Below are 21,978 nucleotides of genomic sequence, written 5' to 3' on the forward strand. Positions count from 1 at the left end.
GCAGAGGGGCTCCAGTCTCATGATTAACTCAGTGTGCTCCTCTGGACTTCTCCAGTTTCTGGAACATACACAGTTATTTTTAACATACTTTCAGATGTTTCTTATTGCAGAGAATAAGTTTTCAAGAAGAATCACAACATTGGCAGTTACTCTGCACTTATGTGAAATATGTAAATATTCATTCCCCTGTCCCTTTCACATGCAGTTTTAAGTCTCAATTTTAGGAGCACTACAGTTTTCGCTCACAATAATCGATGGGAAAATGAACGTGTGGGTAATGTAACTTTTTTTACCTTGTTTTTTAGTAGTACAGAAACGTTGGAATTTCCCGTTTAAGGCAGAGCGCGTTGCGTCCCCTGCTGCGCGCCAGAGGAACTGCGTGTGAGCAACACCAAAATGCCCCAACTTGCTGCCATCCGTTCCCGGTATTTTAAACACAGAAAAGGATATAATCCAAATATCGGGCAGATCTAAGGAAGGATTTAAGCCAGAAGCAATAAAGTTCATTACAGCAGTGTGCCTTTAAGGGAAAAGCTACTTGTGAAAGAAAGGAGGAAGAAGCAGGCTGTGACAAATGGAAAAATAATCAGATGTAAATACAGAAAATTAAGTCAATCTTTTTCTGTTGGTTTAGCAGTGGTACTTTGCCCTTCAGCAATGTGTGTTTGGTAAATACTCTGAGCAGGACATTCATAGCCTTTTCTTTCTGAGAAGAATAGCATGTTCCCAATTGTTTAATGTTGTGGCTAAAATTTTTGTTTCAAATACAAACAGAGAAATTTCATAAAACAAAAACAAACAAACTATTGGAGATCCCAGCAGTAAGAGCTTGACATAACCCAGCTTCTCTCAGAGCTTCAAATGTCCCTCACTCCCCCTCACATGCTGTGAGTCAGCAGGGGAGGAGGATACTTAGATTAGAAACACCAAACTGTGGAACAATCATTACACAAATGTTATTTTGGTTGCACTTCAGATGCTCCTGCAGTTAAAATCTGCTAAATTAGGAGAACTGCAGTGATCAGAACCTCAGCCAATACCTGTTGAGTTCTGACTTGATGACCCAAACTTGCAGCTCCGAAACAAGGCTTTATGCCACCCAAAAATATGATTTATAACCCCCTTGTCACAAGTAAGCACAAGATTCATCATTTCAGCCTTCCTGCAGTGCTGGCACTGAGCACTGTCTCTGCTGCTTTTGGTTATCTGGTAATTGAGAGACAACAGGAATCAGATCAAACTGGGCCCTGAAGCCTGAAGTTTCAGGCCAGATCATCATCTATGTAAACTGGCATGAGGTTGGTACATCACTGGAGGCACATGACAATACAATGTCACTCGAAAACAGATCAGTTTGCCTTAAAATTGTCTTGCTATAACTATCAGAAGTCTTTGGTACACAGAAATGTCCACGCTCGAGTGATAAACATGAGCCTTGGAGTGAGAGTTCTATTATTCAACCCAATTTTGCATTCCAAATACCCCCATCCTACACAGATGTTGAGAGTACTGTTTTTCCCAACACCATCAGTCCCAACAGGAGAAGCTCTGCAGAAACAACCAGAGAGGAGCCTGTGTGGAGCAGAAATTGCCATGTGAATTCCTGCATTATGCACTAAATGAAACATGTGATGGTTGCTTCAGCCTTTATTAGCAGCGACACAAGGAAGCTTTTATCTTCTGTTTACTGGGATGGAAATAAACACAAAGAGTTAATATGTAACCATCCTTTTGTGGGTGCCCTCGTTTTAAGGGAAGAGCACTGGCCTGGGGGGCACTCGGGACGTCGGGGACTGGCAGGGATGCACCCCCTGGCACTGCTCGGGTGCCTCGTGGCTCTGAGCCACTGCGCTCTTGCGTCCAAAGGTGAGTGTCTTCCACTTCCTATGGGCAGCCCCATCCTGAAGTGGGAATGGGTGAAACTGGAGAAAACAATGGGATTTTAAAGCCTCTAGATAATCCTGGTCAAGAGTTTTGAACAGGGATTTTCTCTAAAAACCTTTTCTTCTCTTTTCCCTTTCCATTCTTTCCTCTGTCTCTTCCTGTGGTGAGGTGAGTGGCTGTGTACAAAAGTATAAAATGAAGGAAAGCAGAAGAAATGCTGACAGATGTTGTGGGACCCAGGCTGCCTGGATGCCAGGGGGGAAGTGTGTGTGCCAGCAATTAACCTGCTCCATCTCTACTCACCTGCTCACTCATCCATGCCCGCACAACTCCTGCCTCACTTTTCTCCTCCTTTCCTCCATGCCAAGGGCTCTGGGAACTGTCTCATGTCCCCTCTCCCTGTGTTTGCCATTTATTTCTCCATCCTGAGCCCCGTGTCCCTCTGTGCTCTCCCCACAATGCCAGCAGGAGCCTCTCTCTGTGTCCTCAGCAGGAGCTCAGGCTGCACCCTCTGTTCCTCCGTTGCTGTTCCCTCCTGTTCTCACCCTCTGGGTGATGAGTTGTTCATGCTGTCAACGTGTTAGAGCTGTTTGGGAATCAGAGCTGTCTCATGTAACAGAGGGTCTACTCCAGTGAACAGAAAAATTGGAGAAACCAGAGGAAAAAAAAAAGAAATTTAATTACAAGAAAAAATACCTGATTTCAGGCTGACCCCACCAAACTGATTTAGATTAAAAATGAAAGGCATTCGTTTGCTTCTAAGTCCCTCTCACCCTGTTTTTTCCAAGGTAATTTACTGTAATTGACTCACTTTGTGTACCACCTTCATAAATCTATTTTGAAGGAAAAGTGAATTTTAGTTTAAAAAGTGACATAGAATCTAACTGGGGCCATTGATAGAGATGCTGGGGAGAAGAACAACATGTTTTTTTCTGGCTAATACTTACGGCCACCATCAGCTGCCTCAGTAAGACAAAAGGACAGTGTAGCTCAGGGCAGGGAGATACTGTAACTCATAATAATAGCGAATCCTCTGCTACTGTTGAGAAATAAAAACAGCTCCAGTTTTTTTACCCAATTTCTTGTAAAATATCTCCTCTCCTCCAGTCTGTCCCAGGCCACCAGAAGTTCTCTTTGCCACAATTAATGTAGACAAAAAGGTGTATGAAGTGGGTGAGGAAGTGGAATACACCTGCCGGCCCGGGTTCATGCCCAACAGTGGGCAGAGGAAGTACACCTGCCTCCCGACTGGCAAGTGGGCCTTCAACACCCTACTCTGCCTCCGTGAGTAACAGCAACTCCTGCTCCTGCATTTACGGCGTGCATGGATCTGAAAAAGATATTTTATAATCCACGTGAGGAATGGGATGTATTTAAACAGATCTCTCTCCAGAATACAGATCTCTCTCCAGTTTTTCCTCCCTCACTTGTTGGAAGACAGCAAGGCGTAGGGGAAGAGGGGTGGTAACAGGGGAAGGATCTTCCCATCCATGTCCCACACTTCCCTTTAAGCCCCTGCTCCTGGATGGGGATGGAGATTGGACCTGACACTGTGAATCTTCATCTGCCCCAGCCCAGCAGCGCTTATTCTCTAACAGCACACACTGCTTGATAACCCCTGCATTTATTGCATTCCTCAGTGGACATTTTTATCATTTCAATGCAGAGAAGTTACGTTCCTTAGACAATCAAGTGTTAAAAATATTTAATCACAAAAACTTGTATTTTGATAGACACATAGAACAGCCAGACTTGTGGAATGTTGTACATGGGAGTGGAGAAATGTGAAAGACACCAGGATGAATCTTTATGATCTACTTGTTCCCATTATAATGAAATTGTTATTTCATGCCTAATGAGATAATGTTATCCTTTTTAAAAAAAATATTTAATACACAGCAAAGAGATGTCCCCCTCCTCCCCCACTGAAGAATGGGAAAATGGATTTTGAAGAGTTCCAGTACCAGAGTACTGTAACTTTCTCATGTGATCCAGGGTAAGTGTTCCCTTCCTCATGCTGACAAATAAACAACCTAAATCACATTGTAGTATCACCCATCTGCAAGACAGAGAACATAGAAAACTGCACATAAAAACTCGTCTACATTTCAGAAATCATTAAAAAAAAGCCTGTCTGGTGATCCACCTCTGTCCAGTCTTAGCTATAACATTATGGAGCTTTGCTACTCCAAAGAAAAGTCTTACAAACATGGAAACCACCAAAATAGCAGAGATAGGGATTTTATGCAAAGATTTATTCTGGACTGCTTTACCCTGCTTTTCAAATCCTCTTGTTACATCATGAGATGAAATCCAACAGCAGTGAGTAGATAATCTCCATCAAAGTTATGCTGTCGGGCTCTGGAGACTGGAAATTGTGTTTCTATGCCTTTCCAAGCTCAGTAAATGAAAACATGACGTTAATCCTAACTTACCTGCAGTAAATGCACTTCTACTCAAGGCTACTCGTTAGCTTTAGAAATGAGGATGCATTTTAAAAAATAGTTATGGTAAATGCAGGGAAGTATTTGATAGTGGCAGGTATTTAATTGTACTTGGGTAATTAATGACTGAACAGTGCTTTCCTGGAAGGTCACAGGTGAGACACAGCCTAGAGCTCACTGAGAAGTGCCAACAGCCTCAACAACTTCCTTCTGTAAAACAGGAGCAAGATAAGGAATAAATAAATTCAACTATGACACCAAATGTAGCAATGGGACTTCATTTGATTTTGCTAATTAGAATTTACTGGTTTTCAGCTGTGTGCTATTGAAATGCCAGACACGTGATGAATATTTCTTTAAAACCCAGAGTAAATGCTAATAGTGTGAGTGCAGAGGATGGGAGAGAAGTGTGTAATGTGCATATGGAAATTGAAATGTCTGTGACTAAAATACAATAATGCACCTCAGTGACTTTAGTTCTTAAGAGTGCTGAGTTCTTTCCAATATTTGATCCTAATTGCCATAATTAACTAGGAAGTCCTCCCAAGAAACCATAACATTTGCATTAGCAATCACAGATCAATGTTTGCTATTTACATACATCCATAGTATTAATCAATTGTAGAAATTAATATGTAAAACAGAATATAAAGCTGAAACAACAAAATGTCTTCTTGTATCAAGCCTTCTGCCTGGATCTTTGCAATATTTGAATATTAACAATTTTTCAGATCTGATTCTAGAATTCCTTTGAGGTCAGGAATTGCTAAACTAAAGAAGGATTTCAGAGTTGGACTCTTAATTCTGTTCATGAGAAATGACAGATCTTTGATTGATCTCCCTGTTCTGATAACCAGGACTGTTTGTTTCCAGCTACAGCCTCGTTGGGTCAAGAACAAGCCAGTGCATGGCAGATGGAAAATGGACTGGAACTTTTCCACAGTGTCAACGTATGTGTTTCAATAACAAAGAACTATTCTATCCTTATTCCTATTCCAGAACAATTGCATTCCATTGCTCAAATTATATATACTCTTATTCAGAAGTCTCCTCTAGTGCTGTGCAAAAGCTGGTCAGGAAAAATCAAGCAGAATGCTGCATATTTGGTTTTATATGTGTGGATTTTAGAGAAATACACTTTAAAGGTCTGTACAAAAGGTCGGGATCAGGGATGCTATTTACAGCTGAAGGTAAGATGCTTATCCACTCAAATTCCTCCTCCCTGTGTATAAAAAGAGGATATTGTCATGCCTTTGTACTTGTGCAGGGTTTTGCTATAACCTATCCTGCAAAAACACGTTACTGAAAAGCAGTAATATTGTCTGAAAAATCCAGGAAAGCTCATGAATTCCATACTCTGAGGCCCCTGTCACTTTTAATTTAAACTATGTTTTGCCAGTTATGATTCCATGTGGGTTCATGTAGTCATAAGAATGTTGCTCCTCTGATTCTACAATAATTTGATCTTTAAGCCTTAATTTTCTCAATGCTGTGCTTTTGTAGCGGTGACTTGTGCACCTCCATTGCTCCCGGAATTCGGGGTCCTCTCTTACCGTCGCTTAAATCCTGGAAATGTCTCTCATTTCCTGGACACGATCCTGTTTGAATGTGTCCCTCCTCTCGCCCTGATTGGGAATGAGACAGCCACCTGCATGGCCAATGGGACTTGGAGCAGCATTCCAGTGTGCAAGGGTGAGTAACTCACTTTTATCCACACCAAAAAATATTACTGAAATTATATATATGAAACCAAATGAACAACAATATTTTAATTTTTTTTTACAGCTGTTATTGCAAACACACAGCACAATTATTCTGCAGTTGAATTCTGCAATCATTCAGGCTCGTGGTTCAAGGGGATTGCTAACCCACGGCACACAACCGGATTGACAAAATATTTGCTGCAGGTGTAAAGGTTATATAAACAAACCCTGCTAAACGTGGTGCACAGTGGGAAACCTGAGCATGGCCTCCAGTGTGCAGCCAAAATTTGATTCTAAGTGCTCAGATTCACCTAAGAAACAGTCAACCTGACTCTCAGTCCTAAAAACTTCCCTGCTTTTAGTAAAATTACACCATGTTTAAATCATGTTATAACCACAGATTGCAATAGATGTGTGTTTAAAACAAGAAATGTTTATTTATTTGTTGTGGTTTTTAAGCTCTTTCCCCTGGCTGTGTTTTCCTGTGAAAGAGGCTGCAATGAACCACCATGAAAGATTTTATCCATTTTTCAGGGATATAATACAGTGTCTTTTCGACCCATGACACTGATAAAGCTTTGGTTTTGTCCCCCAGTTGTCACCTGCCCCACTCCAATAGGAATAGAAAATGGGTTCATAGAGTTTGCTGTCCGCAGAACGTATCACTACAACGAAAGTGTCAGCTTTGGCTGCCAGCCTGGCTATGTGATGGAGGGATCCAAGCATTCCCGCTGTGAAAACACTGGAAACTGGTCCACAAAGCCAGCCTGTAGAGGTAAGCACACCCCCTCTCTTAGAAACCAGGAATCAAACTGAATTTTCCATCAGACCACTGCTCTGACTGTTGAGTTGTCATTCCTTTGTGCTAGAGCTGTGCTCAAGAGGAAGCCAAAAAAGGAATTGCAAGGCCCTGATAATCTAAACTCACTCCCAACACTAAATGTTGTATGACATGATGTATCTGAACCGACTTCAGTGATCAGCCATGCAATTTTATTTTGTCTGAGTATTTCCTCTCCTCTTCCTATTTCACACCATTAGAAATTTCACTGAGGCTGGATTTTCACTGGAAGCTTTTGACCCTGTACTTCAGGGTCTGAAGTTGTTCAGCATTTTAATACCAGCAGAAGTTCTGTCTATATGTGGGACACATTTTCATTCCCAAATGTCACCTATACAGAATTCTGATGGCATCTAATCTACCCCCTTCTCAAACCTGTTCCTTATAACTGGATTTTTTTTCAGCACCATGTAAAATACCAGTTAAGAAAGCTGTAGTATTGTACAATGGTGAGAAGAAGAGAGTTCAGAACGACCTGAAGGATGGCATTCTGCATGGGGAAACTGTATCCTTCTTCTGCAAGAACAAGGAAAAATCCTGTGCCTACACTGTAGATGTGGCATGTGTGGATGGCAACTTCACCCTCCCTGCCTGTTTCAAAGGTATGAGCCAAGCTGATCACAAACCAGCTCCTGGTGGAGGAATTACAACTGCTTTAATGTGGAGGACAATGTCATAATTCATCTTCAAGCCCTACTTGAGTGGCTATTTGAGTTATTGGGTATTTGAGTTATTGGGTATTTTGGAAGAAAATGGCCTGAGGAGAGAATGCCCAGCAAGAATTTTATTTTGGTTGTGTCAGAGCCCTGCTTTAATTCCTCTCCTGTTCTAGAAGATGTTATTTTAGGGTGGTCTAGCCCAAAGAAAAGGCCATATGTGAAGTATTCTGGGATTTCACAAATCCTTGGATCAGCACCTTCTTTAGGGATAAAGAGCCTGAACACTGCTGCAAGCTTGAGAACCTGATGTATTCCCTCCTATTCTGGTGAATTATTCCCACCTTATGCTGATAAGGAAAACACTTTGGACCGAGAGTGTTGAAAAGCAGCTGAGAGCTGTGGGGAAGAGTTGATGCTGGAGGAACTGCTTGACAGACACACAGGCTTTTAGAATAAATAAACAGACATTACCAACTTTGTTAGCAAGAGGAAATGTTTCACATTTGTTTTGTCAATATTCACTGCATAGAATTTTCCTTGTAAATTTTATTTTCATTTGTAAGTGAAGGAAAAGCACAGCCTATGCACTATGAAAACATCTCTCCTCACATCTGGCTTGATACACGTAGCTCACCTTTATTAAGATAGAAATTAAAACAGTGTATTTCTTCCACCACTTTCACTATGATGCAAAGATTGACTGCTCACCTCGCTGTTGTTTTCAGCTATCACACGTTTCAAGAATTTAACCCAAGCTCTTCACTTGTCTCCAACAGAACGTGGCTTTTTTTCAACTCTGGTGAAGAAGGACCCCTCAGACATGAAAGCATGTGAAGATGAAGCCTGAAGCAGAGAAATAACACAGTACTAAGTTTCTGCCTTACTGAGACAGAACATTCCACATATGAGAGGAAAACTTAGGTCTTGTGAACGTAACTCTGGTCCTGTAAGTGTAAATTTCCAGGTGAACTCCGGACTCTCTGAAAGCTCTTTTCCCTCCCACCATCCCCACCAGTCTCTTCCACATCATTTCAGACATTAACTTCCATTCTCTTGTCACTGCTTTCTTCCAAATCCCTGCACTACTGCTTCTCTTTCCACATTTCCAACGTTTATGCAACTGTAAATGACTTCCTCAATAGCAGTTGCTTTACAATAAAGTGATTTTCAGCCACTACTGTGTTCTTATTTAATATTACCTAATCATCAATCAGATCCTTCATCTCTGGACTGATTTATAGCAAAAGGCCTTAATCATTAGTAATTACTGGGTTCTGATTCCATTAGCACTCCCCTGTGACAGGGAGTGGACCTTTAATTATAGATAGACAGAGGGTCATGAGCCTGCGATTTTCCAGAATTTACGTAAGTAGAAAGACTGAGATTTCCCAATGAGTGTAGAACCCAAGTATCCAACCATGATTTAAACATCAGTAGCATCAGAGAAAGGATTTTTAATATTTCTAAAAAAATTTGCCTAACTTAGTATGACGATCTAGGTTTTTGAGATTCTAACTTCACCTGAAACTGTTTTAAACCACTGTTAATTTTTACCACTGTTTCAATATTACACAATGTAATTGCTTTAGGTTGTTTTTTTTTAAAGAGAACACCATTGCGCAACAGATCCCTGGTCACTAAGTAGCTCTGAAGTAAGTCGTACTTTTAATTTGATTTATGATACAGGCAGCTCACTGGTATGATCCAGTCTGGCAAGTTTTGCGCTTATGTCTGTATTTTCATTCAGAAAAAGTAATTATAATTTCAACATACTAGAAAGTGATAAAGAAATATTTGTGGTACACATATAATAAATTGTCATGAGTCATACATGGTTCCCTCTGCAGTTTAAAAGCCTTTTCTTTGATAAAAAGCATGAGTATGTATTACTTACATGATATAAAGTAATACATTACATGTATTACTTACATTACTTACATGTATGAGTAAGTATTACTTACTACAGTAAGTAATCCACCGCAGAACTTTTAAAAGGAACATTTAACATTAAGATCAAACTACTTGTGAGATGGTAGACCTGCCATTAAAGAACTCTGAACATACCCTAATTATCTTTTTTCTTTTTTTTTTAAGGCTGCATATGAATATTTTAATAGTATGACTGATAGAATTTGTCCTTATGCTTCCTATTTTTAAGGAGAGATTGAGGCAGCTATTATTAAGTATTTAGTACTTTGTACTCAGCAACAATTTAATTTTCTAATGCAGAGACAGACAAATTCATGCTGGCAACTGAAGTGGGTATTTCGGTTGGTGCAGTTTTGGTTCTGAACGTTTAGGTGGGATCCTCAAATGATGTTTGCAGGCCAAGATATCCATAACTCCTTCTAACACATACATAGATGAGCTGGCAGGAGCCAATTAATTTGGAAATCCAGTCTAAATGTCGTGTGGATCCATCTCTGGGATCAGGATGTACAGGACAGTTGCTGAGATAGCAAACACAGTTTAATATTAACTTGCGTTTCATAGCAAACCCTGTGAAGTTGGCATAAGTAAACTTAGCACTCACTGCCACCCAAACGCTGCTTGCCCCTGAAATTACTTGTGTTTTGCACAAAAGCAGCTGCCCCAGGAAAACTGAGGCTTTTCTAAGGAAGTTTTCCCAGTTCTACTTACCAATGCAGTAGGATAATGACAGAACACGCTGGCTGGCCCTGCTTCCTCACTGGATATGTAGCATTGGAATACTTGAAAGGTTCACCCTTAGGAGTCAATGCTCACATGCTGAATTTATTATCTACTCTCCCGAAGCAAGAAGAGGGAGAAAAAAAATCTGTGACCTGTTAACTCTTTGAAGTAATGAGGTATTTGTGAATCACAACTTTTCAGACATTAAAGATTTGCTCAGAAGGTCTGAAAAATAATGTCTTGCAACTCCAAGTGTTCCAGAAGCTAGTATGAGGCAATGAAACCTGCCTTCTTTTTTTTCTATACTTTTGAGATGTTTGAAAAAATGCCTTAAGCTGTGTTCATGTTACTTGTGGCAACCTGCCGAGACAGTTAAAGAGATGAGAATATGGTAAAATGTGGTGAAAAAAAAAGTACTGAATATGCTTTACTTAAGTGACCCTATTTTTACAATTCAAATTGAGAATTTGTTCTGTATTCTTGTTGGGATATCTTTGTGTTCTACATCAGTGTATCTACAGCGATTTCCTCAGGAGGGTCAGGGCACATCAGTGCTCCTCATGTCCAGGCTGCAGCTTTGGCTGGAGATGAGACCTCAGTCATTTCTTCAATCCTTTATTTTTCTTTATGTTTTTTTTGGACAGAAGTGATGCAATTGTCAAATCACTTCAGGTAGGCTCCAACCTCTCTGGCCACTCTGCTCTGCCTTGGGAAGCAGACCCAGAAACTGGATCTATTCCCTCAGGAAATTTCTCCTGCAGTAGTGGTTCCAATCATTGATTTTGCTTGGCCTCGTGTACTTTTTCATCATATTCCAGCAAATTCAGTTTTTCAAAGTACTTTGTGATGAGCATGCCAGAGATATATTCAAATCTGAAGGCAACATGCAGAAACACAGCAGCCTTACTCTGCTGCAAGAATCTACCACGGACTTCACACAGATGAAAAGTGTCCCATATTCCAATATAAACTAGATGACAACTATTTTAAATTTGGAATTTAAAGATAATAAATCATCCTTTTAATGTACTCTTGAGATTCTACTGTTGCTGAAATACTCCACCACTGATTTTTGCACTGTTTCTATGCAAATGTGGGTTTAAGGCATGCTGAGTAGGCCCAGTGTAGCTGTCAGAGCCATCACCCAATGAGCCCGAACATGGAATCATTTCTGCTGAAGATTAGCTGAGAAGTCAAAGAAAACAGCCAATTTCCTACTGTACGTGTAAGGATTTCTTGTTTGATGTGTATGTGCATCTGAATCGAGCTCAGAAGTGCTGAAGAGTTTGTTTGTTCGAGATAAAAGCACTTTAGACACTATACACAGAGCAAAGCCCATGACATATTTTGATGACAAGAGAAATAAATGAATCGAAGAGGTCAGAGGGTTTATTTGGGATCATACATACACACAATCATTTCATTCAACACAGGAAGAGACTGGACAGCTGAAAGATTTCTCTAATTCTTTTGGATTAATTGATGGTTTTCTTGAAATGGCTGCAAAACAAGTACAACCCATGTTTTTTTTTGTAGAAGCGTCAGGCATGTGCTTTGAAATTCTTTCACTCCACAACACCCCCTCATGTTCTCTGTCCTTGGGATAGGACATGAACAACCCAGAAAACATGAGCAGTATGGAGCATATTTAATCGCTCTATTACCTACAAGAATATACTTGAACAGATTTGACTCAGAAACTGTGGATAAAATTGGATCTGCAATTATTAAACCTTCTTCTGCAATTTCAGTTTCTGGCACCCACCCCCCAATGCTCAGGATCAAAAGCTACTTCTGATTTCTTGACCTTTAACTTCAGGGTGGCAAATATTTTTCGCTAAGCTCTGAATAGAAACATTTTTTTTCACCAAATACTGATCATAATGAAGATATATCCATCCCTTGTCCCAAGTCCCTCTCCAGCTCTCCCGGAGCCCGTTTAGGAACTGGAAGGGGCTCTGAGGTCTCCTGGAGCCTTCTCTCCTCCAGGTGAATACTAGATCCCAGCTTGGATCTAGAGGGGCTCCAGCCTTCAGAGCATCTCTGTGACCTCTTCTGGACTCTCTCCAGCAGCTCCAAGTCCTTTCTGTGCTGGGCCCCAGGGCTGGGGCAGCTCTGCAGGTGGGGTCTCACCTGAGCGGGGCAGATGGGCAGAATCTCCCCTCTCCTGCTGCCCTCACTGGGGGATTAGCCCGGGGCACACGGCCGGGTTGAGCTGCTCACCCACCAACATTCCCAGGTCCTTCTCCCCAGGAATGCTCCACCCCGCCTGTGTTTGTGCTGGGGATCGGCCAAATCCAGGTGCAGCAGGAGTTCGTACTTGGTATCTCCCGTTTCTCCCTAGGAGCTCCCCGAGGCTCTGCTGGGGACTCCTGAGGCGTTTCCCGAGCGTGTCTGAGCGGATCAGTAACTGTCTGCGCAGGGAGGTGAACCTGGGGGAGAGCACTGGGTGTAGCCATGACCGCACTGCTGAGGTCTGGTGACATTCATCACTTCGGGCAGGAATCTCAGAATCGTCTAGTCCAGCTCCTGGCCCTGCACAGACACCCCAACAATCCCACCCTCTGCATCCCTGAGAGCGCTGTCCTAACGTTCCTGGAGCTCTGGCAGCCTTGGGGCCGTGTCCATTCCCTGGGCAGCCTGTTCAGGGCCCGAGCACTCTCTGGGGGAAGAACCTTTCCCTAATATCCAACCTAAACGTCCCCTGGGACAGCTCCAGCCGTCCCCTGGTTGCTGTCCCCGGTCACGGGAGGGAAGAGCCCAGCGCCTCTCAGAGCTGTGACTGCGTTTCCGCGGTGCCACAGCAGCACCTTCCTCGCACTCGCTCAATCCCAAGAGCTTTTCCCATTCCTGGGGACGAACAACGCCCCAGCCCACCCCCGCTCCTACCACTGCGGGCTGTGCTCGGGGGCTCCGTCCCGCCCGCCCGAGGCCGCCGGGCCGGGCTGGCCCCGGTCACCGCGGAAACGGAAACGCGCGGGGCCTGGGGCCGCCGGGAGCGGGGCCGGTTTGAACGTTCGGCCGCCGCCGCCGCCGCCGCCTTTCCCCGCCGCCTTTCCCCGCCGTGGCCGCCACCCGGAGCCCCCCGAGGTAACGGGGCACGGCCCGCAGGGCACGGCCGGGGCAGGGAGGGGTGCAGGGGACACTTGTGTACGCTCCGGGCCGGGGGCACGGCCGGGGGCCGGTGCTGACCGCAGGGAAGGGCCCTGGGGCGGGCCCGGGTGTGCGGCTCCGCTGGCAGAGAAACGTGTTCACTGCTGGACTGTCCAAAGAAAGGTCCCCACTCAGCTGGGAAATGAACGGCAGAGGAGGGAAGAGCGCTGCTCTTTCCGGTGCTGCTTCCTCAAAAACAGTCCTGACAGCATTTTTGGTTCTTTTAACTATAGCTCTTCTTGCTGTTTTCCACCCCTTTCCGCCTTCTTCTTTAAAAAAACTCCCTCTAATTCTGAAGAATAGCAAGTTAGGAGTGCAGCATCACACAAACGCCTTGAGGTGTTTTATACTAATTGGGTGTAATGAATAAATTTATTGTGTGGTTGGCTATTCAGTTTCAAATCTAAACAAGCACATTCTTGTAGATTACTCTGAGTACCTGTTATTTACGAAGAATCTATCTTGGTTTTGTGTTTATTTGAACGTAACAACACATCTCGTTTCACTTCCTGTATTGTTCCGGGCACATCTTTGTGTGGCCTAAGATAAACAGAGACTGATGTAAGATAGTATTTGACCTTTTCTACATCAATGTCATTAATTTTGCAGGTTACTCTGTGTTCTTTCAAAATGAACAGTGAAGAGGAAATAAAGGAAAAACTGGATGCAGAATTAGATCGCTGTGTTGTGGCTATGAAGCCCTATGTCCTAAACCTGAAGCATAGTTCAGGTACATATGGTAAAATGTGCATTTAAACACTAATAACAAAGTCCAATGTTTGTGGAATATGTAAACTTGAACTATTGTCAAAGACTTATTTTTAATCAAGGTATTTAACCATTTCTTTTACTTGGTTCAGTCTTTTGGATTTTTTTTTGTTTGTTTTGCTTTAAAATTTAGGGTAGGAGGGAGAAACCTCCAAAATTGGTGACCAGTGGTGGCTTCTGTTTTCTGAATGTGTTTATTTGCTCTGAAAATGTATAGTGACCATGTATATCTATATTTTCAGAAAGAAAAAGATGCTCACTGTGGATTAAAAAACTCTGCAGACCTTCAGGAACAGGCATAGGAATAGTGGGAAGGGAGAATCGAAACTTGTATGCAAAACTGCTGCTCCACATGCTGCAGAGAGGAGTTCTGGATGGTCCCTTCACCCAAAAACCAGAGGAAGGAATGCTGAAAACTTTGCCTGCCTACATGGTGGGTGTCATTTCTTTATAAGACAAACTTGCTGAAATGCATCCTGAAATCGCTTTTCCATCTTTGATTTGGCACAATGTGAAAAACAATTCTGAATGGGTTGAGTGGAACTGCATGTGATAAATAAAGGCAGTTCTTGTAATTGATGTTGGGAAAACCTTTCAATGGGCAAAACTTGTTGAGACCTGTATCTTCAAAATTCTGGTTAGAAGGCTTTTAAAAATAGGTGTTTTGAAGGAGCAGAAAGGTAATCTTTTTCTAGTTCTTTGGTAATAAAAGGCCCTTGAGGCTTTCTTTTGTCCTAATCAGTAGATAGTTCTTGTGAAGGGAAAAATGTACTTAAAGGTGGTGACTTTAGTAGCCTGAGATGACTATAGAGTTCACACAGACATTGTTAAAGTTGCAGTTTGTTTTCTGAAGAACTGAATATGCTGTGTCAACCCTTGGCATAAGATTCAGTGAGATAACAGTGCCAATTTTTGCTAAAATTACCCATGCTGTAAGAAGTAAAGTATTGGAAAATATTTACTCTGTCTCCATGAATTCCCGTGGGTTGGGAAGGTGGCGTTCGCACAGCTCACTGACTTCACTGGAAAAGGAGTGTTCGTACTGCAGATCCTCCTGCGAGAAATGACAGTAAGAGTGTAAAGAATGTATCTGTGTAAATATATCCCCATGTTGATCTTCCATTTGTTCTCATTATAGTCAGTTTATTTTGATGAACCAAGTTCACCAAGAGTTCGGAACAGTAGCCCTGACTGCTACCCTGAGTGGGTGGTGGGAGAGCTGGGAAGCCATGAAAGTAATGTATCCTCTGTGGAGGAATCATCTTCAGCAACACCACCTGCACATGGGTAAGGTTCCTGTCCTTGCTTTAGTCAGTGTTTGATTTGTATTTAAAAGATGTTTGATTTGATAAGCTCTGGATGTCCCAGTTTGTGTGAGTTTCTTGCACTCCCTCATAGACTCACCATCAGTGTTTGTGCTTTATACACAGAAACTCTGGTAACAACTTCAATGTAATGAGAACTTCTAGACTCCTCTGTCCTTGCTTTTCTCAATTATGTCTCCCCTGGCTCCTGTGCATCTTCTTCTATGTTCCATCCCTCTATCCTCTTTCCCTTCCTCTTGTTCTTCTCCTTTCATTTACAGACATGTTAACATGGAAAATCAAGGTCTACATTTGTAGTCTAAGGCTATGATGCTGAAAGCAGCTGTTTTATCAAATAGATTTTAATGGCTTTTTTCCCTATAGACTAGGAATATAAACAAGCATACAGATGGTAGATTTAGAGGTTGTTCTATGATTGTTGCTCACAGGTTTTTTAGAGGAAACAGAATACTGGCTGCCAGCAGATAAGCAAGTTTTGCTGAGCAAGGTGTAGGTGTTTGATTTGCAGTAGCCAGTGAGCTTAAGCTGCATCCTTAGTTCCAATCAGATGAGAACAGAGCTGTTTACAGCAGGGAAAAAGGGGTGGAATGTGTCATGTTATTAAGGCTTGATTTCCTGTTGGCTTAGAAAGATGTCCCTGCAGTATTGAAGGAGTGACAAGCTGGTCATTTGGACACTTGGAAAACTTCAGCTCTATTCTGTCCTAATTTGTGGGACTCTTAGGTAAATTCTAGTTTAATCTACTGTTCTTAAGTATTCTGGATTTTCCTACACAGTGCAACTTTGTGCTGATTATCAAGATATGTGTTCCTTTTTTTCCTTTATGTGGCTGCACTGCAGTCATGGATGGAATTTCCTCTTGTTTGCTTGTTTCAAAGTCTAGTTAATGTTTAGCTTCTCTGAAATCCCTGGTGAAGGAAGCACTCTCAGACACAGAGTGAATATTATTCAAAGCTCAGTAGGTGCTGTACAAGAGGAAGTGAGTGTTTGCTCTGCTTCTGGTTTTGTTTCATGGCTTTAGTAATACATTTGCAAGTTTTGTTTCAGAAGTCCAATGCTTCTTTAATGTCTTCGCTTACATTTTTCAGAAGTGGCCATCATTAGCTGTTCTGTTGGAGGCACACTGATGCTTATGCTGTTTATTATAATTTTTCAATCATGTTTTTAGTTTTTCAGCAGTGATTTGGGTGACAGACATTTGCAAGTTAAATCACATTGATACTGAGTATTGTGGAACTTTTCCTCTTCCGTATCCATTAACTGTGTGTAATTCTAACAATCATTTTAAAATGCTCTTAGGTCTGAGGTCTCTGTATTGTCTTTTCTTGAAGATTAGGGGCTCTTCTGGTTGCTTGCACTCATGCTCTGATAAGAACCTGTGGTTTTGACTTGTGGTTTAAGAACCAGAGGCAGAGAATGGAGAATTGCCAGCTGAGTTATGAGATTACTGCTTTGGGCTTGGTGAAACAGAGAATTGTTGGGAGGAGCTGTCCAGATACCCTTAATTAAAAAAAAAAAAATTTAGATTTAACCTTATGAAAACAAGGAATGCATCATGCTTTAAGAAATGTTTTTTGAGACCTTGGATAAATATTTGTTATTGTTGTGCTGTGTCAGGATACCTGTCCTGCATCTGACCAGGTTGTGTCAGTCCCTGGGAGCAGCATCATCAAATTAAAGTGTCACTCAGGGTGTTAGAAGCCATAAAACAGTACCAGCACAACTCTCCCCCATTAGGCCCAATTTAGCACATTGCTATCTCTACAAGGCCATATTTGTGGTATAAAAATATACCTAATTACTCCAAATTCCTGACTTGTACTGTCAGCTGAGGTGGGATTTGCATATTCCTCCCTCTTCATCTGACTGAGGCTGGTCCCCACTTGAGGAAAGCTGAGGTACAGTTCCACCTATTCCCTTCCTTCTTTGCCATATTTTTTCTCTCTTTTGCTGCCTGGTTTGTAGTAGAATATTGGGAATCTGATGTATTTTCCCACTCAGTGTCTGGACCTAAGATTCAGCTTGGCCTGGCAAAGTTCCCACAGTCATTTTTGGTGTAGTGCAGCTTTATTTCACTTTTTCCTTTTTATCCTGTGGGAATGAAGCAATACCTACGTTGGTGATCAGTATGGTTCCCAAGGCTCTGGTGACTTCTCTGGAGACCTGGATTGCAAATTATTCCATGCCAGGAAAAGCAGATAGATGCAATTGAATAATGTTACTGGTTTAAAGGAGTCTGGGAATTAAAAACCAGCTCTACAGGCACAGCTCTGTCAGTGGATGCTTGGACCAAGAGTGGGGCTGTGTATAAGGAAATCTGAATTTGTGTTAGAAAATCTGGATAGCTCTGTAGGTTACATAAACTAATCTTCACAGCAATGAGAAACTAATTTTCCTGCAACTTATGCAGAAAATACTGAAAGCAAATATTTCAGCTGTTGTGTTTTGTAGAAACACAAAATATTTACATGCTTAATACTTACTTAAATGTGACCATGTTAAGATATTGCCTATATCCAACATATAGATCCTGTTTTCCTTTGTATTTACAGTTTTGGATGAGCTATCAGTGCAGGTAAAAATGTAATATATTAAATATTTCTGGATGTGCAGTTTGTAGGGATAGCCAGCAGATGGTGACCGAGTTCCACTATATTTGTCTCTCTTCTCTGAATGTGCATAGGGAAAACTGAATCCACGGGCATGGAGTATGTGTAGTTGGATGAAAATCTTGCATTCCAGCCATGACTCAGTTCTTACATTTTCTCAGGGCAAAATAGATAATGTCGGTGAGACATGTTTGAGTAACTGCTTGATGTTCTTTATCTCAAGATTCTCTCCTTTCAAAGACCCAAACAAACAGAGAAGTTCTTTTCATAGTGATTTTTATCTTGCAATACAGATAATTCTGTGTTGGACAATTTCGGCTTTTTTATATGAAGTTGTTTTTCTGCCTAAATAAAAAGTAGGTAGACAAACTGGGGTGTGGATGAATAAATCTGACTAACTGGGGCTGGAAAGGTGCAGCTTTATTTTGAAATGTGAGAGGGTTTGTTTGAGAAATGTTTAGATTGGTTTGAACAGAAACCTGGGCTTTCTGACTCCCTAGGAAAATTCTACTTTATGTTTATAGAGTGTGCCTGAAAACATTGTTAAAGGTTGATGTGTAGTCATGCTGTAGCAGGGGGGAATCAGTGAGTTTTACTTACTTTGTTCCTAGAAGGAATATTTACTAATCTCCTTTATTAGCAGCAAATTGCTTCCTCCTCCCATGCCAGCTCCCCTTGGGCTGAAGCAGGGGGTCACAGGGCTGATATGAAAACTCTGATCATCCTTCGCTCACCTGAAGTGGGAGGAAAAAGAATTAACCTTGTGCTTTTTGGAGCCCGACTCTTATTAGCAGGAGGCTGGAAAAGGGAGTGGACAGGTAGTACATACTTGATATGAGCAAAACTGTGGTCCATCGCTAACAATCTTTACAAATTCTGTTTGTAGAATCAAGTAAAGCAGCTTCATTTTCAGTTCCTCTTCAAAATAGCAAATACAGACCTAAGAATACATCTAGACTTCTGTTCTCCCTTTGGTCAATTTGAAAGTATTACAGGCAAGCTGGGTTGGGTTGTGTATTTGTTGGTATTCCTGAATCTCTGAATGATGAGGGCATGAATTCTGTTTTCTCTCATTTTTAACAATTGGAACTTTATTGCATTGTTAGGTAACCTGAGTATTGTTCAGAAAGGAAATCTGATAAGAGGGCAGATTTACTCGCAGGCAAAGATTTATCTCCCTTTAATTAAAGGTAATTTTGTGTCAGATGAAATCCTGGTAAGAAATGCAAGAGGCAGTCATTGTGTTATTATATTCCTTTTGATCTTTTTTACCTCTAAGACTTTGCTTATCTGAACTATTTACTGCTTTATAATTGTTATTGTGCACCCATACACGTTGTTTATGTGGGTTTTATTGGTGCTGGAATGGAAGGTAGGCTCCCAGTTGTTGTATTTCTCTGTTCCCTGCTGTTCTGATGAAAGCCGGGCCCTGTGCTTCGTGAAAACTTTGTGTTTGTCTTCCTAGAAGTGACTGGTTTATATTGTACATCCAACAGTTGTTGTTCTGTTCATAAACATTTCATTCATCTCAGTCTCTTTTTGGTACAGCAACCATCTCATCTGCTGCCAGATGGAAAAGAAGGGAGGTATTTCAATGGTCTGATTTGATTTTAATATAATATAGCCAGTCATAGGAAGGTGAAGGGACTAACAGAAGGTTTTAATTACCTTACCTGTGGATTTGATAGTGGAGTATTTGCTGTAGGATGTTTCACTACTGTTTTGGATCTTTTGCTGTATCAACCCATCTAATAAATGCTTATAATTTTTGTTTTCTTTTGGTTTTTTCCCTGTTCTCTGGCTGAGAAATGTGTGACCAGGTGCATCAGTGACACTTCTCTTCACCTATCTGCTGATCTTCATTTGCCTTTGTTCAAGTGTTTTATTTGCAACAAAAGCTTTTCCAGAAAATCCGTGTCCAGCTCTGCTGGACAGAGCACTTGGTCATGCTTTGCTTGTGTCCTGTCTTGTGGGCTTTTCTTTGCCATCCCCCTTAAATTCCACTTTAGTCCCTAAAACAGAAATGAAATGAAATGTAGATAATCTTTGTGACTTGTTCGTTTGACATGTTCCTCTCCACCTTGGCCTTTCAAGCTACTGCCTTTGTATTGAGCTGTGTGTGTAGTTCTTGCCCTTGTCTTTGTGTATTTTAGGATCATTTACCTTGTTCTAACCTATTATTTTGGTCTTAAAAGTCTCCCCTATGGTGCAGCCAACCATCACCTTAATTCCTCTTTCTTCTCTGAGTCACTGGACTCCATCCTATGTTGTTTTATATGCTTAGCAATTTTGTTTCAAAAACATTCTGCTAGATCAACCCTCTCCTTAGCTTGGGTTTATCCTAAAATCCTTTGGGAGATGTTGGGTGATGTAGTAAAAGAAAAGCAAAGAACACTTTTTAAGGTACTGCCATGTACGTGGTACTTCTAGAGGGTTTTTTGGTGTGGAGTTTTTTGGTGGTGATTTTTAATGGAACACTTAAGACTTTTGTTTGCCTTTAACAAGAAATTTTTTCTCTTTTCTCTCTTTTTTTTTTTGGTCTTTCCATCTTGACAGTTTTTTTCTATATTTTAAACGATTCTATTCTTTGATTAATATCCTTTGTGTGCCACAAGCTGCTGAAAATGAATCCTTCTCTTTCTGCTTCCTCTTGTCATTAATAACAGGGAAAGATTCAATGAGAAGCCATCAGTAATATCCCGTTGTCTGAGTTCTCCTCACCGGACAGATGAAGATAACCTAGGCACGCCACTATCTGTAAGATGCTTCTCCTCTTTGTCCTAAAGCTCTACTTTCCCTGAGTTGGGTTTATATACCCTGTAAAGCTGTTATTTCCAGCTGTGTGGGTCATGATTCCTGTGTAAAGGTGCAGACTTCTGGGAGAGAGTGATAGGGAGGACTAAAACTCATCAAAATCTGTCCTCTGCAATTCAGGGGAGGAGAATTTCTTATAGGATGCTCTCAGTTCATCCTAATGCTTGACCTCTGTTTAGTGTCATGTGTTCAGTGTCTGCTGCACTGTTTTCCCTGGGCTTGGCAACGTGCCTGCGTTGACATCATCTTGTATTTTGCAATAACAGATTAAAGAAAGCTGCATAGATGCCTCTGGCTCTGTTCAGTGATGGTTGACCTCTGAAAGAGTGAATTTTGGACAGTTTGTTTCATCAGACTTTCCACACTGAGCATTGTGACTGATGAAAGGGCATTGAATGGGCTTTGTCTAAAACCCTTTTAGTCCAAAGTATTCGATGATGTTGTTTATATAGTTGCAAGCATTTGCACTGACAGTTACTCCTGATAAATGTGTGATACCAAGAAATGCACTGTTTACCCTCCAAAATGTGCTCTGTGGCCTTGCAGTGTCCTTCACCACACCTAGAACAACCCTCACCCCTCCATGAACACTGAATTTCCTGTTTGTTCCTCTAGTTCTGCCCATGCTTCTTTTTTTGATTCTATCAGAGGAATAGTTTAGAAAGATTGCAGCTGGGCACAGCTGAGGACATGAAGTGCAAATAGGATAAACTGGAAGCTCTTTCCTGAGGAAATTTGTGTTGTGCTGTGCATCTGGAATAGAGGATTAGCAAGAAGGGATTTATCAGGGCAGGTTACAGGTGCTCAGTGGGCAAAAATCAGTGCTTGTGCTCTAGGCTCTGATTGCTGTGAATGTATTTTTGTGTGTGTTGATTGTATGTATACAAATGTAATTTAAATACAGAAATGCCGTAATTAAAAATAGAACCACGTGCTGGATTTACTAAATTTCTCCTTATTGGTTTCCTGTTTATTTACTTCAGGAAATATTCCTTATGGAAGAGTTGTTGTAAAAAAAATTATTTTCTTCAGTTGTAACCTGGATTTGGGGCTTTAAAGTTTTGTAGGGGAGTTTTGCTGCTTTGATTTGTTTATTTTTAATTTTTGGTGGTGGTGGTGGTGGCTC

The 21,978-nt window shown here is 41.4% G+C and overlaps 2 protein-coding genes and 1 long non-coding RNA gene across 4 annotated transcripts in view; 2 read left to right on the plus strand and 1 right to left on the minus strand.

Moving 5' to 3' along the window:
- Nucleotides 1-1,802: 1,802 nt before the first annotated feature.
- APOH (apolipoprotein H) lies at nt 1,803-8,378 on the plus strand (the record flags this gene model as incomplete). The annotated part of the gene is made up of 8 exons (XM_082293936.1): nt 1,803-1,866; nt 2,992-3,168; nt 3,784-3,880; nt 5,202-5,278; nt 5,832-6,020; nt 6,627-6,806; nt 7,277-7,474; nt 8,308-8,378. 8 exons carry the CDS (start codon nt 1,803-1,805, stop codon nt 8,376-8,378), a joined length of 1,053 nt encoding a protein of 350 aa, XP_082150062.1.
- A 3,172-nt stretch (nt 8,379-11,550) lies between these two features.
- Nucleotides 11,551-13,144, minus strand: LOC309580085. The gene is made up of 2 exons (XR_014226946.1): nt 13,073-13,144; nt 11,551-12,615 (listed from the first exon to the last, which is right to left on the minus strand). It is a non-coding gene; the product is annotated as an uncharacterized lncRNA (long non-coding RNA).
- A 38-nt stretch (nt 13,145-13,182) lies between these two features.
- Nucleotides 13,183-21,978, plus strand: part of CEP112 (centrosomal protein 112) — a 157,982-nt gene continuing 149,186 nt past the window's right edge. For both annotated transcript variants that reach the window (XM_082293982.1, XM_082293983.1), the window contains exons 1-5: nt 13,183-13,273; nt 13,946-14,066; nt 14,347-14,537; nt 15,243-15,391; nt 20,705-20,795. In XM_082293982.1, the coding sequence (XP_082150108.1) occupies nt 13,967-14,066; nt 14,347-14,537; nt 15,243-15,391; nt 20,705-20,795 (531 nt within the window). In that variant the 5' untranslated portion in view covers nt 13,183-13,273; nt 13,946-13,966. The remainder of the gene's footprint in view (nt 13,274-13,945; nt 14,067-14,346; nt 14,538-15,242; nt 15,392-20,704; nt 20,796-21,978) is intronic.

Source organism: Coloeus monedula (assembly GCF_965178545.1).
Source record: "Coloeus monedula genome assembly, chromosome: 19".
Classification (NCBI taxonomy): Eukaryota; Metazoa; Chordata; class Aves; order Passeriformes; family Corvidae; genus Coloeus; species Coloeus monedula.